This window comes from Phymastichus coffea, unplaced genomic scaffold (assembly GCF_024137745.1).
Source record: "Phymastichus coffea isolate CEN01 unplaced genomic scaffold, Cenicafe_Pcof_1.1 PCOF00172, whole genome shotgun sequence".
Taxonomy (NCBI): Eukaryota; Metazoa; Arthropoda; class Insecta; order Hymenoptera; family Eulophidae; genus Phymastichus; species Phymastichus coffea.
The window spans coordinates 328796-341126 of record NW_026706983.1 but is presented as its reverse complement, the minus strand read 5'-3'; the positions used below and the strand labels follow the sequence as shown (position 1 = coordinate 341126).

The 12331-nt window shown below is 34.6% G+C and overlaps 3 protein-coding genes and 1 long non-coding RNA gene across 4 annotated transcripts; all 4 read right to left on the bottom strand.

Moving 5' to 3' along the window:
* Positions 1–1321: 1321 nt before the first annotated feature.
* LOC131673317 (uncharacterized) lies at positions 1322–2850 on the bottom strand. The gene is made up of 3 exons (XM_058951220.1): positions 2658–2850; positions 1860–2066; positions 1322–1783 (listed from the first exon to the last, which is right to left on the bottom strand). Exons 1-3 carry the CDS (start codon positions 2741–2743, stop codon positions 1498–1500), a joined length of 579 nt encoding a protein of 192 aa, XP_058807203.1. The 5' UTR covers positions 2744–2850; the 3' UTR covers positions 1322–1497.
* A 2164-nt stretch (positions 2851–5014) lies between these two features.
* Positions 5015–9744, bottom strand: LOC131673331 (retinal-specific phospholipid-transporting ATPase ABCA4-like). Its single transcript, XM_058951234.1, has 17 exons — positions 9648–9744; positions 9422–9576; positions 9185–9346; positions 9030–9101; positions 8825–8963; positions 8518–8755; positions 8288–8456; positions 7981–8221; positions 7361–7882; positions 7168–7293; positions 6876–7100; positions 6553–6819; positions 6190–6479; positions 5982–6129; positions 5701–5908; positions 5420–5633; positions 5015–5346 (listed from the first exon to the last, which is right to left on the bottom strand). The coding sequence occupies exons 2-17, from the start codon at positions 9524–9526 to the stop codon at positions 5137–5139; spliced, it is 3336 nt and encodes a 1111-aa protein (XP_058807217.1). The 5' UTR covers positions 9527–9576; positions 9648–9744; the 3' UTR covers positions 5015–5136.
* A 129-nt stretch (positions 9745–9873) lies between these two features.
* Positions 9874–10438, bottom strand: LOC131673333 (uncharacterized). The gene is made up of 3 exons (XR_009302701.1): positions 10322–10438; positions 10066–10253; positions 9874–10000 (listed from the first exon to the last, which is right to left on the bottom strand). It is a non-coding gene; the product is annotated as an uncharacterized LOC131673333 (long non-coding RNA).
* A 420-nt stretch (positions 10439–10858) lies between these two features.
* Positions 10859–11887, bottom strand: LOC131673330 (uncharacterized). The gene is made up of 4 exons (XM_058951233.1): positions 11605–11887; positions 11473–11532; positions 11097–11407; positions 10859–11038 (listed from the first exon to the last, which is right to left on the bottom strand). The coding sequence occupies exons 1-4, from the start codon at positions 11885–11887 to the stop codon at positions 10859–10861; spliced, it is 834 nt and encodes a 277-aa protein (XP_058807216.1).
* Positions 11888–12331: the final 444 nt, after the last annotated feature.

Sequence of the window (12331 nt, the reverse complement as noted above, 5' to 3'; positions counted from 1 at the left end):
CGGAACAAACGTATCATAACCTTCAATAATATAGCGTTTTGATATGTTTGTTCCGGGAGTAAGTGTGTACGTTTGGGGCATGCGAGGAATAGTAGTAATTTTCTGTTGTTGGCACTATCAAAATTTTTAGCGATTTGTACGCGTTTGTACGCCCTCGTACGCGCGCGTATGCGCATATGTGGCGAGGGCCTAATAAAATAAGTCTTGGGTGCTGGCCTTAGCACCCAAACCAAAGTTGTGGTAAAACCTAGAAAAAATTGTTTAAAAAAAAATTCATACGTAAACCAATCGTTAGTTCGTAAGACGAACTAATGGCACCCATAATAAAATCATGAATAATTTGACAGGAGCCAGTAGTCATAGGTCGAAACAGTTTTTTATTTTTAGTTGCTTAAATAATCAAATTATTCTTGATTTTATTATGGGTGTCGTTAGTTCGTCTTAAGAACTAACGATTGGTTTACGTATGAATTTTTTTTAAACAATATTTCTAGGTTTTACCGCAACTTTGGTTTGGCTGCTAAGGCCAGCACCCAAGACTTATTTTAATTTCAAAGGATTTCCAGTGGACGAACCAACAAACGGCAACAAGAAAAGTTGTTGCTATCTTGACGAAATATCTAACGGTATGATTGGTTTATTGATTATCTTAAAAAAATTAATTCTGGGTGCTAACTTTTAAGACCTAAAATCTAATAGGAAGACCGGAAGATTAATGCTTGAAATAATTGTGCTGACATCTGTTGGAGAAAGAAAGAACTATTTAATGTAACTGTTAAATTTTATTGAGATTAGAAATTTTTAAATCTACCAGATGAATCACGAACAAAACATTGGTTCTTTGTAAAGATAGGAAAAAGTTACAACATATTTTATACAAAAAAACAATGTCAATTGATAATATGTTTGACATTTTAATGGAAATTAGAAGAGTAGATAAACATATATTTGAAAATAAATTAGAATTACAAAAAAGTCAAAATAATTTTATATCTTTGGAAAGACAATTGAATCACACAAAAGAGCTACAAACTAAAGCTACTAAAATATATTATGAGATGCAAAAAAAAGAAGATATTGTTGAACTAGAATTGAAAGAAGTACATAAAAATTATGATGTCATGTTAAATTTACTAAGTGATCATATAGGAATTGATAAATGTGGTGATAAAGAAGAAATGTTGTTAAAAGTTGAAGAGCTTACAAAACACAGAGATCTTTTGAAACAAAAATTAATTGCTGCTGAAAATGAAAGGGACAAGCTTATAGAAAGATTAAGTGAAATTCAAATTAAAATCAATATTCAAAAGGTTAAATATAATAGTTATTTTATAATTTCGATTTTTAACAATATTTACAATTTAATAATTATCTTCATAGAAGAAAAATACAGCTACACAAATAAGACTTCAAAAGCGCCTGCAAGAATTAATGATAGATGAAAAAAAAATTGAAGAGGAATTGAAACATATATCTAAGAACTAAAATTAGATAACATTAAAATTTCCAGTTAACTGAACACTTTTTATATTGTTTTTCAACTTGTTCTTGATTGAATTTAACTGTATTCTCTAACTCTGATAATTTAAAAGGCATATTGAGCAATTGGTTCATATGACTACCAACAGATTGAATACTCTTCCTTCTTTCATTTATTTTATCCATCAATACTTCGTTTTCCTTATCCATTTGACTGATATATGCTTCTAAAACTTCACATTCCTTTATCATTTTATCTGCATCTATTGATCGCATGTGAAGTTCGACATTACCTGGAGGTCTCCTGAAATTGAAATTATTTTTTAATTATAACATTAACAATATAAGTAATAATGAAAGTATATAGAAATTAGTTTTACCATAGTTTGGCATCAGCAGGAGCTGCAGCTTCTTCAGTCAATTTTGCAACTTTTTTCATACCTTCCACCATGCATTCATCAGACACAAGTTCTTGCAGATCATTGTCCAATGCTTTGTATAAATCTTTCTCCATGACTTGGTGTAGTTTTTTTACAACCAATGGCTTGGACTCTAGCATTGTGAAAATTTGTAGGAATTCTTCTTCGCTGTAAGCAAGTGTAACTAATTAATGTGAAATAAATAATGTATTAAAACAAATATAATTTTATTTTTAATAAAATCCAAAAATTAAACAAAATACTTGTTATTTAAGAAACCAAGTAAAATTTTAGCGGATTTCTTATATAATAAGTGCTCAGCCACATTCTCTTGATTGAAAGAAAGAGAAGCAAATATGTGCAGTAGATGTAACTCAATACTTGAGGGGGATCAAGTTTTCTTTGTCCGAAATGTAAACAAAGAGTCTTGAATTACTTTTTATATACTGCTTCACGAACTATAGGAGTGTCAATGGCATCTATATTCTTATTGTTCAGTGTAACCATTTTACCTTGATATTTAATAATATTTCATTTAACAAAATGTTTTACCTTAAGCTTGATCGAATTAAATTATAACGCTCATTATCCCGCATCGCCGATGATTTTAATGCATTTAATCAGGCCGGGACGAGGTGCAATATGAATCAAAGACAACAAATTTACATCCATCCCAACCCAATCAAACACACTGTCAGCAAACTCGAACAAAATCATATTCTTTGATTGAAAAAACAACTACTTATCGCACACACCTACCTGACACAATGAGCGATATCCTGGAAACTATTCGCAACTGCTGCACGAAACATGAGCAATTTATTAGGCTGAGTATCGTCCGACATCTTTGTTCAAAAATTCGTGGAATAAAACAAAAAGCACAAACAAAAGAACAAACTTCTCTCAAAGTAACGGCAGCCCACACGAACGACGGCAACTGCAACCAACATCAACTGTGCTTTGTCCCAGTGGCGCGCAAAAATCTAACGTGTGCCAACGGCTCGTACTCGGCTTTCTTCGGATTTTGTCGGCCAGCGACGCCATGGCGCGACTGCAGCAATGGTTTGAAGACAAGAAGTTTGAATATGAGCACAAAATAATATTGAGAGAGAATTCTTCAATTAGCTGATATTTTCTTGTTCTCGATATGAAATATTTATAATTTATAATAAATGTATTTATTTCTGTTGCAACATCAATTTGAAAAATAAAATTTATGTACTTCAGATAATTTATTCGCTTTAACTAGACGTAGCTTCTATGAACTAGTATGAGCGCTTTTCAGAATCAATGTGGGTGGGATTTTCTATGAAAATTGTATATTCTCCAATTAAAGTTTATATTATTATAAAAATTTAATAATATTACAAATTTTTTTAGAAGACGTCATCCATTCTTTCAGTAAGTTTTATAGTCAATATATATTGCTAAGAATATGTAAGAAATAATTTCGCTCTACACAGCCTTGTAAGCTCCTGACTATGAATTTCATTTTTCTGAATGATTATTAGCACTAAGCTACCAATATGCCAGATATACCAACGAATAATATTATCAGTATCCTATGTACTTTTCAACCAAGAAAGTTTTTGTATAATAAAAGTACAAGAACATTACAAAACTGTCTTGCATCTTTAATCTTTATTACTACGTACACTTGTAATAAGGAATATACGTTTATATCTAAGATTTCACAAAAAACAACAGCACGACAGTCTTACGTCCGAAAGCTACGACATCTGAGAAGCTCAGTTAAGTTTTATCGCGTGCGCAAAAATACTCTCTCTCTCTCTCTCTTTTTCCAGGATCTCACTGAGAAAAGAGTTTTTTGATATGACAGATTTTCGCGACAAAACGTCTCCTGAAAGGTTTCATTGATTACAAAGAAAATATTGATCTTAAATATTAATCTTAATATCTTAGCGCGTGGTTAACTTAATTTTTTTTACATACAGTGCGTGGTTTAACATCTATTTTTGCCTATTTCAGTGAATTAAATGACATATATTTAATTAAGTTACATACTTTGACATTGCTATTAATAATTTTCTTTTTTAATAAAATAGTAATAGCACATAATGTTCATAGATCGGGCATATTTCGTCGAGGTTTAGTCTTTTCTTCTACTCCAAAGGATCTCATGTCAATAAACTGAACGACATCCAGCGTAGGATTTGCGGAAAGTGGCTCGCTCAACATTGATATTCTATTACAGGGTTCTAAGCAGGCAAATCAAACCAGTCTTATCTACGAAAATTCCGAAATGGACAGAGAATGTAAATCCAATATGTCATTAATTGACACTAATTATCGTTATGTTTCACATAATTTCGATTTGGCGACGCCGTTAATAATGAAATGTTTAAATCTTTGTTATGACATATCGTTATTGTTATATAATATGTTTGCAAGGTCCGTAATGTAAATATAAATATAGTTAAAACTGCTCTTCTTGATATTTTCCTGGCATATGTTTCTCGACTTTATATTTTTTTCTATCGAGATATGTGCTTCTGGAGTCAAGAAAGTGCGAATAAAATATGTTAGTAAAAATCATTTAATATCATTTTGTTACAAATTTTACAAAAGAATTTTCGCTTAATTAAAAATTTAACCTCAGTTAAATTTATCAATTTATTGTATATTTAAAAATTATCTGCATACGTAAGCTCACAGTTATTTAATTACTTCTAGGCGTTAAAAAAAATTACAAAATGTGTAGAAAGTATGTGTGTTGATGGCAATACTTAATTACGAAAGAACGATGTAACAAGGGAACATTCCCAACCCTCCGCCTTCGATTTTGCTGCAATTGGGATGTGTTATAGCTTTTTGAAAAATAAAAGATACGTGTTTTTCTTTATCGACGGAAAAAGCTTTCTAAGGGATGAAAGCTACCCTCGAAAATCACCCCTCAGAGCAGTTTTCTATCTATATTTTTGATTTCAATTAATATTTTTCAATGAAACAAAATAAAAGTCAATTACTTTTTCCTAAGCATTTTTTCCATATAATTTCATTGAAAAATATTAATTGAAATCAAAAATATAGATAGAAAACTGCTCTGAGGGGTGATTTTCGAGGGTAGCTTTCACCCCTTAGAAAGCTTTTTCCGTCGATAAAAAACACGTATTTTTTTATTTTTCAATAAGCTATAACATATCCAAAGTGCAGTAAAATCGGAAGCGGAGGATTAGGAACGTTCCCTTGTAAATATTACATATTTATTTTTAATTTATCATTCGATCATAGTAGCCTTTGCATCCGATGAATTTTTATTGGCTTCTCCGTGCATTGTTTGAACACCCAATGGCAAAAGCTGTTCTGGTACCGATGTTAATACATAAAACTCGTCAATACAAGAAAATTTATCTTTTATCTCCACTAGCAAATCATACATCTTTCGCCATGTTGTTTCAGTTGGTGATATATGCAATTTCAAGAACCTCTGTTAAAATCATAAACGTATCTGTTATCAAATGCTTCTTATTATAAAAAGATGTTTGATTTATTTTAGTTACCGGTATTTCATTTAAAATTCCAGAAGAGAAAACTTTACTCATTTCTTTCTTCAAGCAATTAATTTCATCATTAGTCGTTTCGTATTTCAAATTGAATCGAATTTCAAAACCAGTTCTAAGACGTTGTTTAAGTTCTTCAGTTAGGCCAATATCAGTAAATCGCCCGTCTGCCACAAAAGCATGGCTTTTGCATAAGGTAAGGCATTCTTCTATGCTAAAATATTTTACGATGTTTCACAAAAGATTACCGTAAAATTTAGCATTCGTGGTTTTTGTCATACCTGTCAGATGCCAATATAGTAGCTTGCCCTATCTGACACGATTGAATAATTTTCCATAAAGATTGCCTTGTCGCGGGATCGAGATTCTTCGTGGGTTCGTCCAACAAAACTAACTTTGGATGTCCAATAAGTGCCAATGCGATGTTTAATCGTCTTTTGCTACCGCTACCGTACGTCTCAGTAGGTTGAGAGGCACAATCGTTCAGATCTATGAACGTCAAAGTTAGAAAAAGTTAGTTAGAAAAAGAAAAATCAGTCAAACGAATTGCCTAAGGTCTTACTAAGTCTGTCGATCCATTTCGCCACTTCACGATCGATCTTTCTATCGGCAACACCTCGCAGTCTGGCAAATAGATACAGATGATCATAGGCATTCAAAGTCTTTATCAGAGCTTCATTTTGCGGACAATATCCCATCCCTTCGTGTTGCTGCAATAGTAAACGAAACATACAATCTCGATTCAGTTTCGAACGTTGATATGCACGTACACGTTCACCGCGCAAATTTATCACTCCATGATCCGGGATTTCCTTTCCAGTTATGAGTTTCAAAATTGTTGTTTTTCCAGCGCCACTCGGCCCAGTCAACCCGAAGCATTCGTTGCGCTGTACACCAAAGCTCACATCTTCGATCGCTACCAAATTGCCGTACAACTTTCTTAATTCGTAAGCTACAAAGTCGTAATCCTTCTTTTCGCGGCCGTCGAGAAAAACAGTTTCGGTTCCGTTTTCAACGGTGTTTAAGTCTCCGTTGGTACGTTCTTTGCTGGATATTTTTTCTGTAGAGTCAAACGATGGTATTTTTAAACTGTTGATCTGCTACCTTCTGTCACTTATATTATATTCACTTACCTCGGATTTTTGAAGTTTCGAAGGCTATTTCGCGCTTGACTTTCTTCACCTGCTCTTCAAAAGCTACATCGCTGTCGTCAGGCATACCCGCCTTCATTTTACTGAGTAGCTTTGGAACAAGTTTGCATTCTAGAATAAAGAGGATCGTGAAATAAAGTAGAGGCGTCAGGGACAAAGCGAGAACGCTCATTTCTAGTGCTACGTCGTTTTCGAAATTTTTGAAGTAGGAAACGGCATTCGAGCACGATCCATCAATACATCTCATGCCTGGAAAAGAAGTTTATGAGTTTTGGTGAAAAAACTAAAATTAATACGTCTCTTACGGCAACACGGAGTGAGTTCGCACACTCTCTCACTGGCCAGATTCGTTAGTTTTCTACAATCCGAGTTTATTTGGACATCATTGAAAAACGAATGTAGACCGTGGAAGAAACTAACGTAAGGAATGATCAGGAAGAATCCTTTCTGAATTTGGCGGAATGTATTGAAAAAATGATTGTCTTCGCATAAATACAGCTTTCCAATACAGATGGTCAGTTCCACTAGCACTAAACAAATGATTTTAAAAAAATGAGTTTTTTACAATATCTTATACGATTAGCTTTTCCTATTTACCTAAGCATATTGGTAAAAGACTCAATAAAACTATCGTAGCGCTTGGAGATTTCTTTCGAAAACTAAACGTGTAGATGAGCGGTAACGCATTGTTTGCAAACAGAATGAACAGGAGTAGCAGTATCACTGGAAAAAGATATTATGAAATATTCGCAAACGAACCGACGAACCAAGAAATTTTCGATGCCCTTACGAGTCTCTTGCCACCCAAAAAGATCAAGACCGAAAATGAGATCTGCAATGACGAATGCAATGACGAACAACGCGCTTGTGACAAGTAAAACGACACAATCAAAAATAATCATGACTCCCCAGTAGGCGCCTGCCGAAACACCAGCGATCCTCTGCAGATGCTTCACATTGGACAATGATTCTCTGAGCGGGTGAACGACTAAAAACGCCACAGCGGGGAAGACAAAAAAGACGAGCATCACAGCCACGACGAAGCCGTCAAACCTTGAGTTTGTGGTCAAATTGGTAACCACGACGTCGTCTCTGAATTGAGCTAATTCTTCGTAAGAGACTTCGATGCTGCAATCTCTGGATCTAAGTATGGTTCTCAGCACAGCATTCGATACCAAGTTGATGGCAATCGGTAACGCATATTTCGCTCTTATTGGATTATACAATGCAGTGGCTGTTATGTCGTTCTGGCCGTACTCGTCGGTTTTGAACTCTGCCCCCACGAGATTCCGGTACGCATAGTTGAATTTGTCTTCATTTTACAGGATATCGAAAAATAGTTTATTAGTCGACCAATAAATAAGTACTTAAAGGTTATCGTAATGGACTATAATGAAAAAAATTTCTTACCAACTTGTAAGTTTACTATGTAAGGATTGAAGATAATCCTTCCACGACGTTCCTCTATAACCGACATGTAATTATTTCCCAAAACTATAGCCGGGTCTGTTGGATTTAGACCGGCTCTAATATCGTAGAAGTACGATGCTGTGATACTGTTATACATGTCTATTTCTATTGGTATTTCGATTTTTCGTTTCTCGGATTCGCTTATTAGTACCAGTGACGCACACAAAAGGGATACAAAAAACTAAGGAATAATGATGATAAATATATTGTTTGTAATATTTTTAAATGGTGGATCTCAAACGCATACCATCGTTAGAATTATAGCAATAGTTGAGATGTTATTCACTGTGTAAGTAGCTTTTTTACACACGAGGGATTTTACAACGTTTCTTGACTGCTTTTCATTGTCTAATTTATCAACTGTACTACAAGATGGTTCTCGAGAAGCTAATGGTGCGCTATTGTCATACGTCGCTCTGCAAAAGTAAAACTTCGATTCAACTCTTAGGTAGCAATAAGATCGAACGCTGAACGTACTCAAGATAAACTTTTTCCAAGGTAAAGCTGGAAACGTTGATTCCTGTGACGCCGAGTTCTTCTTTATGGTTTTCTATTTTGTCTAAAGAATCTGGTAATTCTTCGTTATCGGGCACACTCAATATTATTTTTTCATGATTTATACCAATCACTTCGCTCTCAGTGTCGAAATAATCGCAAATTTTCTCCAGTTCACTTTGTGTCTCTGTGTCTAACGTGACTTGTAAGTTCTCATATCCTTAGCATAAGAATAAGAATTAGTTCAGAGCAGAATGAAAATTATTATTCTTCACAGTCGTACAGTTACCAAGTAATTTTTTGAGATAGTTTGGACTTCCGTAACATTTCAATTCTCCTTCGTGTAACATCGCTACTGCGTCACCTAGAACATCCGCTTCTTCAGTGTCACGGGTACCTATCAAAATAGTGTTTTGACCGTTCATCCTCTACAAAAGCAAGGAGTTAGTAGATGAATTCTGATATGAAAATTCATGTTTATTGATTTTAGTTACCAATAATAACTTCCAAATGCGATGTTTCTCTTCTGCATCCAATCCCAAAGTTGGTTCGTCCAAAATCAGAATCTTGAAATGAACATCAAAAGATAAACAAAGTAATGTACACATAGTAAACTATATTTATTGTACAATAATTTTTGAATGTTTACTTTTGGATTTCCAATCAAAGCTATTCCAAGACAAACTCTTCGCTTTTCCGATATAGTTAATTGATTTGGAAAAGTGTTCTTTTTCTTAGACAAATTAAGCTTTTCAAGTACTGACCTCACTTCAACGTCAATAAGAGTTTTTGGTTTACTTCGGTTTTTCAACTTGAAAAAGAGAAAGTTCAATTAATGTTTCAATATACCTTTAAAAACAATAGTATTGAACTATCTTTTACACACCATATTGAAAAAGCATAATTGTTGAGCAACACATAAATCTGGAAAAAGAATATTTTCTTGTGGACAAAATCCTAAATTTCTTGTTAATTCGTCTGAATGACTCATTACGTTGTTTCCATTCACCAACACTAAACCTTCCGATAGGGTAATAGATCCTATACATGTATATGTGATTTATATGCAAGTTGAATTTAATTGACATTGTAAAATCCAATATATGACTTACCGGTTAAGATGGATAGTAGGGAAGATTTTCCTGATCCACTGTAACCAAGTAGGACAGTTGTTTGCTTTTCAAAGAAGTCAACGGACACATTTTTCAATGCGCATTTTTTCTAAAAATGACAATAATTTTCACAACTTTAAGAATCTTATACAACGTAAATGTGAGAAAATCAATGCAAAAAATATTACCAGCCCCTTTAGTAAATTAATTCTGTATGTTTTGGTCAGTTTTCGAACTTGAATTTCCGGGATACTATCTTTCTGAACACTTTCGAACAATTTATTATTGCTGCTATAGCATTCGATATTTTCAACCTTGTTGTAATCATTAGATTTGGTCGAATTTTTAAAATACTGAAAAAAAATTCACGAAGATAAACTATTTTTTTTTTTCGAAGAAAACGAATTATGAAACAAACCTTAATGAAGCTGAATGGACTTTTCTTGATTTCATACTTTCCAGGATTCATTGTATACACGTAATTGGCCATTGCAAAATGAAAAATTATACCAATGATGGAAAAAACAAGCATCATGCCAATACTGCCTTGCAATCCATAGTTGCGAATTCCAACTTCAAACATATTAGTCCAACTGATTCCCTTGACTAATAAAAATGGAAAGTTTATTTAGAAAAATTAAATTGAATTTATCTGTATCCGAGAATATCTGTACCTGATCTTTCAAGTTTTTCATAATAATTAAACTCTTCACACGTTCTGAATAATATTACATTTGGAAGAATAATCCCCAGAAAAGATACAAGACCAAATGTATTCTCCTCTATCCCACACTTCAATAACACCGTTGAATTTATGTATACGATGAATGCTCCGAGAATCGCAAAAGAAGCTGTAAAAATAAATGTTCAACTATAGTTACATTTTTTTTTAATAATTATGAATAAAAATGGAAATTTCAGTACGTCTATTGAAATATGCCGAAATATGCATGCCAAATGTGACCAGATGAGCGACATTAAGCGTTAACATTATCCAAAATATAAATGGATTTCCATATTGCAAGATTGGAAGTAAATACTCAGTGTAATAATATTTGGAAAGTAATACTATCGGTAATGTTAAAAACAAACTCCAATATAATTGGATCGTCAACCAACTGAACAAATTGAAACAATACGAAATATTATGGATTGACATCAACATCTGAAATGATGAAAAGTTTTTTTTAATCCTGTAGTAATTACAATCTTTAGTTTGGGAATATACCCACATTAATTCCGGAGAACTTTTCATTAGATACCAAATAAACTTCCACGCATAAAGTAATTAAAAACGATAGCATTAGGGCGACGCAGAACATTTGTCTTCGTTTCTCGTCAGCGATGTCTGGTTTCACGTAATGTAGACCTGGCATTTCTTGGAAGTCGATCTGAAAATTAGTCATCTCGTTAACACAGGTGTTGAACTTGAAAAAACGATTTCTTTACTTGGAGTTTGGAATCTCGATTATTGTTTTTCATATTTATAATCTCTTCGTCGACACATTTTTGAAAAGTGGCAAATCCTTTCTCATAAGTCAATTCTACGGGACTTGTCGATTGTTTAGCGTACAGCTCTTTTGATAGCGAGGTAGGTATTTTAAGCGTGTATTTGAAATTTCTGATATAATAATTGGCCGTGTCGTTTCTAAAAATAACTGCCGCTGTGAATGCGTAACCCAACCATTTGTTCCTCTGGCTGGGGTAAAATGACTCGTACACTCTGAGTATATCTTTTTCGGTGTCGAATCGATTTTTCTCTGTCGCATAGAATTGAAAAAATGAAATATTCAAGTCGGTATCTTTTAATTTGCGATTGACATACCTAAGTTGACGCGATGACAGGGGCGTCCGTCGGAATCAGGAGCGTCAATCCGTAGATTGTCTGATTGAAAACAAAGTGCTTTTTATCAAACATTGTTCAACGTTAATACATAAAATATCGCAATATTTGTACTTATGTTCATTTGAAGACAATAGTCCATTCGATCAGCGAGTTCCTCGGTAAATCTATTATTCGGCACGATGAACAAATTTACTTTGCACTGTCTGCTCATTGCCCGATGATCGATCTCGCTTTTCGAACGAATATCCGGCACCAGATCGCCGAAATGCCACACGCCGAGAAGCAAGAGCAAGGGTATGACTATTTGCAACACAACGGTCAATATCCAGTGTCTTCTGCGAGTCAAAAAGTTCTTGTACGCGAATAAGGAACGAAAAATGCTGAGCTCCGTCATCTTGCTACTCCGTATAACTAAACAACTAAAAGTCAAACTTGTGTTGCGTCTAGTTGAAGAACTGAATCGATAACGACGAGCGAACAGGGAAATTAAACGTTAGCGCTGTTTACCGCGGAGAGACGCCAGTGTGGCGAGGAAACAAAGGCCCTGGAAGCGGAGGAAAGCATAGACGACTTGCTCGCATCACGTGCGCGGGAAGACTCGACCACCCTAAGTAACGAGAGAAGGGATTTCACCCCGTCGGACAGTTGCGACGGAGCGGCGCCAGGGTGACGTCATTGATTTCAGGACTCTCGTTTCGAAGGGGTACGCGCGTGACCTCATTTCTCCTCTGCGTGCGCGCATTCGTACGCGCTAACGGGCATATGGATTTTTCGTTGTCTTTTCGGCCTGTGGAAGTCCAAAAAATGCCTGCGCGCCGCGACGCCTGTCTCGGGAGTG

Excerpts from the sequence above, each read along its gene's own strand:
- LOC131673317 (XM_058951220.1), bottom strand. The coding sequence starts at position 2,743 with ATGTCGGACGATACTCAGCCTAATAAATTGCTCATGTTTCGTGCAGCA. Across the intron at positions 2,067-2,657 it reads GATATCGCTCATTGTGTCAG|CGAAGAAGAATTCCTACAAA; the intron begins GTAGGTGTGTGC and ends ACTTGCTTACAG. Across the intron at positions 1,784-1,859 it reads CCTGCTGATGCCAAACTATG|GAGACCTCCAGGTAATGTCG; the intron begins GTAAAACTAATT and ends TTTCAATTTCAG.
- LOC131673330 (XM_058951233.1), bottom strand. The coding sequence starts at position 11,887 with ATGACGGAGCTCAGCATTTTTCGTTCCTTATTCGCGTACAAGAACTTT. Across the intron at positions 11,533-11,604 it reads TTGTCTTCAAATGAACATAA|ACAATCTACGGATTGACGCT; the intron begins GTACAAATATTG and ends GTTTTCAATCAG. Across the intron at positions 11,039-11,096 it reads ATCGAGATTCCAAACTCCAA|ATCGACTTCCAAGAAATGCC; the intron begins GTAAAGAAATCG and ends ACTAATTTTCAG.
- LOC131673331 (XM_058951234.1), bottom strand. The coding sequence starts at position 9,526 with ATGAGTCATTCAGACGAATTAACAAGAAATTTAGGATTTTGTCCACAA. Across the intron at positions 6,130-6,189 it reads TAAATTTGCGCGGTGAACGT|CAACACGAAGGGATGGGATA; the intron begins GTACGTGCATAT and ends TTACTATTGCAG. Across the intron at positions 5,634-5,700 it reads ACTATATTGGCATCTGACAG|CATAGAAGAATGCCTTACCT; the intron begins GTATGACAAAAA and ends AAAATATTTTAG.